The sequence below is a fragment of the Volvox carteri genome, assembly GCF_000143455.1.
Source record: "Volvox carteri f. nagariensis unplaced genomic scaffold VOLCAscaffold_33, whole genome shotgun sequence".
Taxonomy (NCBI): domain Eukaryota; kingdom Viridiplantae; phylum Chlorophyta; class Chlorophyceae; order Chlamydomonadales; family Volvocaceae; genus Volvox; species Volvox carteri.
The window spans coordinates 27,743-29,105 of record NW_003307576.1 but is presented as its reverse complement, the minus strand read 5'-3'; the positions used below and the strand labels follow the sequence as shown (position 1 = coordinate 29,105).

Below are 1,363 nucleotides of genomic sequence, written 5' to 3'. Positions count from 1 at the left end.
ACATGATTACGGGTAAACATGAATTTACGGGTGAAAACCTTTCCCAGAGTGATTTGGACCCAGTTTAATAAGGAAGGAAATCAGAGAACACAGCGTTACTGGCACATTGGGTGTCAGTAACAGTGAAGAGATGGCCGAGCGGGATGAAGTGCACGGTGGAGTCGGAGGAGGTCCGGAGGAGAACGAAGTAATGGCTATGATGAAGGCGATAAGAATGGCACGCGACGGAAACACCCAGAAGGGGACGATGCGGTGATCAACGGACTCCGCACCTTATCCCACGTTGTCTGAAAGCAGGCGCAGCCAGCTGCAACTAGGCCTACCCAGTTGTGTGTAAGAGGGAAAGGGGTGTCCCTAAACCGGCCGCAAAGGGTTGGCAACTACGCATGTTTTGCTGGGGAATGGGGTGATCCGGCTACGAGGGGACGGCACCGCGGCGGAGAGGTCATTGCTTCGAGGTTTAAACCTAAAACCCTAAAACCCTAAATTTAGCTCAGCACGGTTTATTACCACCGCGGGTTACTGCCAGGTGACCAGCTGGAGCCCAGAGGTCATTGCTTCGAGGTTTAAACCTAAAACCCTAAATTTAGCTCAGCATGGTTTATTACCACCGTGGGTTACTGCCAGGTGACCAGCTGGAGCCCACCGAAGCGCCCGGACCGCCTTGCGCTCATCGGGTAGCAACTAGACTCTGGAAGTCTGCCCAATAACGAGTGCCCACGGCTGATAGGCTTTACCCGGGTGATGCTCTCAGGGAGAGAAGCGTCCGGGTTGCGTTGTGCTGCTCCGAAAGGCCCCAGGGGGTGCGTGGTAAAGCACCCAGGCTGAGTTGCCTTAGGCCGGTAGACTGGGTCGCGTTTATCTGGAAGGCCAGCCCCAGGGGGTATGCTCTCGCGCAGTGAAGCACTGAGGCAGAGTTGCTTTAGGCCGGTAGACTGGGTCGTGTTTATCCACAAGGCCAGCACCAGCAAGGTTTTGCTCTCGTGCAGTGAAGCACCCAGGCGGAGCTGCCTTGGGCCGGTAGTTTGCGTTGCGTTTATCCACAAGGCCAGCACAAGCAGGTTTTGCTCTCGGACAGCGTAGCACCCAGGCGGAGCTGCCTTGGGCCGGTAGTTTGTGTTACGTTTATCCGCAAGGCCAGCCCCAGGGGGTATGCTCTCGTGCAGTGAAGCACCCAGGCGGAGCTGCCTTGGGCCGGTAGTTTGTGTTGCGTTTATCCACAAGGCCAGCACAAGCAGGTTTTGCTCTCGGACAGCGTAGCACCCAGGCGGAGCTGCCTTGGGCCGGTAGTTTGTGTTACGTTTATCCGCAAGGCCAGCCCCAGGGGGTATGCTCTCGTGCAGTGAAGCACCCAGGCGGAGCT

At 56.6% G+C, this 1,363-nt stretch overlaps 1 protein-coding gene across 1 annotated transcript in view; it reads right to left on the bottom strand.

The window, feature by feature from the left end:
* VOLCADRAFT_93642 (uncharacterized protein) overlaps window positions 1-1,363 on the bottom strand; it is a gene marked incomplete at both ends in the record, with an annotated part of 11,415 nt that overhangs the window by 6,408 nt on the left and 3,644 nt on the right. The window contains 2 exons of the mRNA XM_002952869.1: window positions 273-319; window positions 647-1,277. Of these exons, the coding sequence (XP_002952915.1) occupies window positions 273-319; window positions 647-1,277 (678 nt within the window). The remainder of the gene's footprint in view (window positions 1-272; window positions 320-646; window positions 1,278-1,363) is intronic.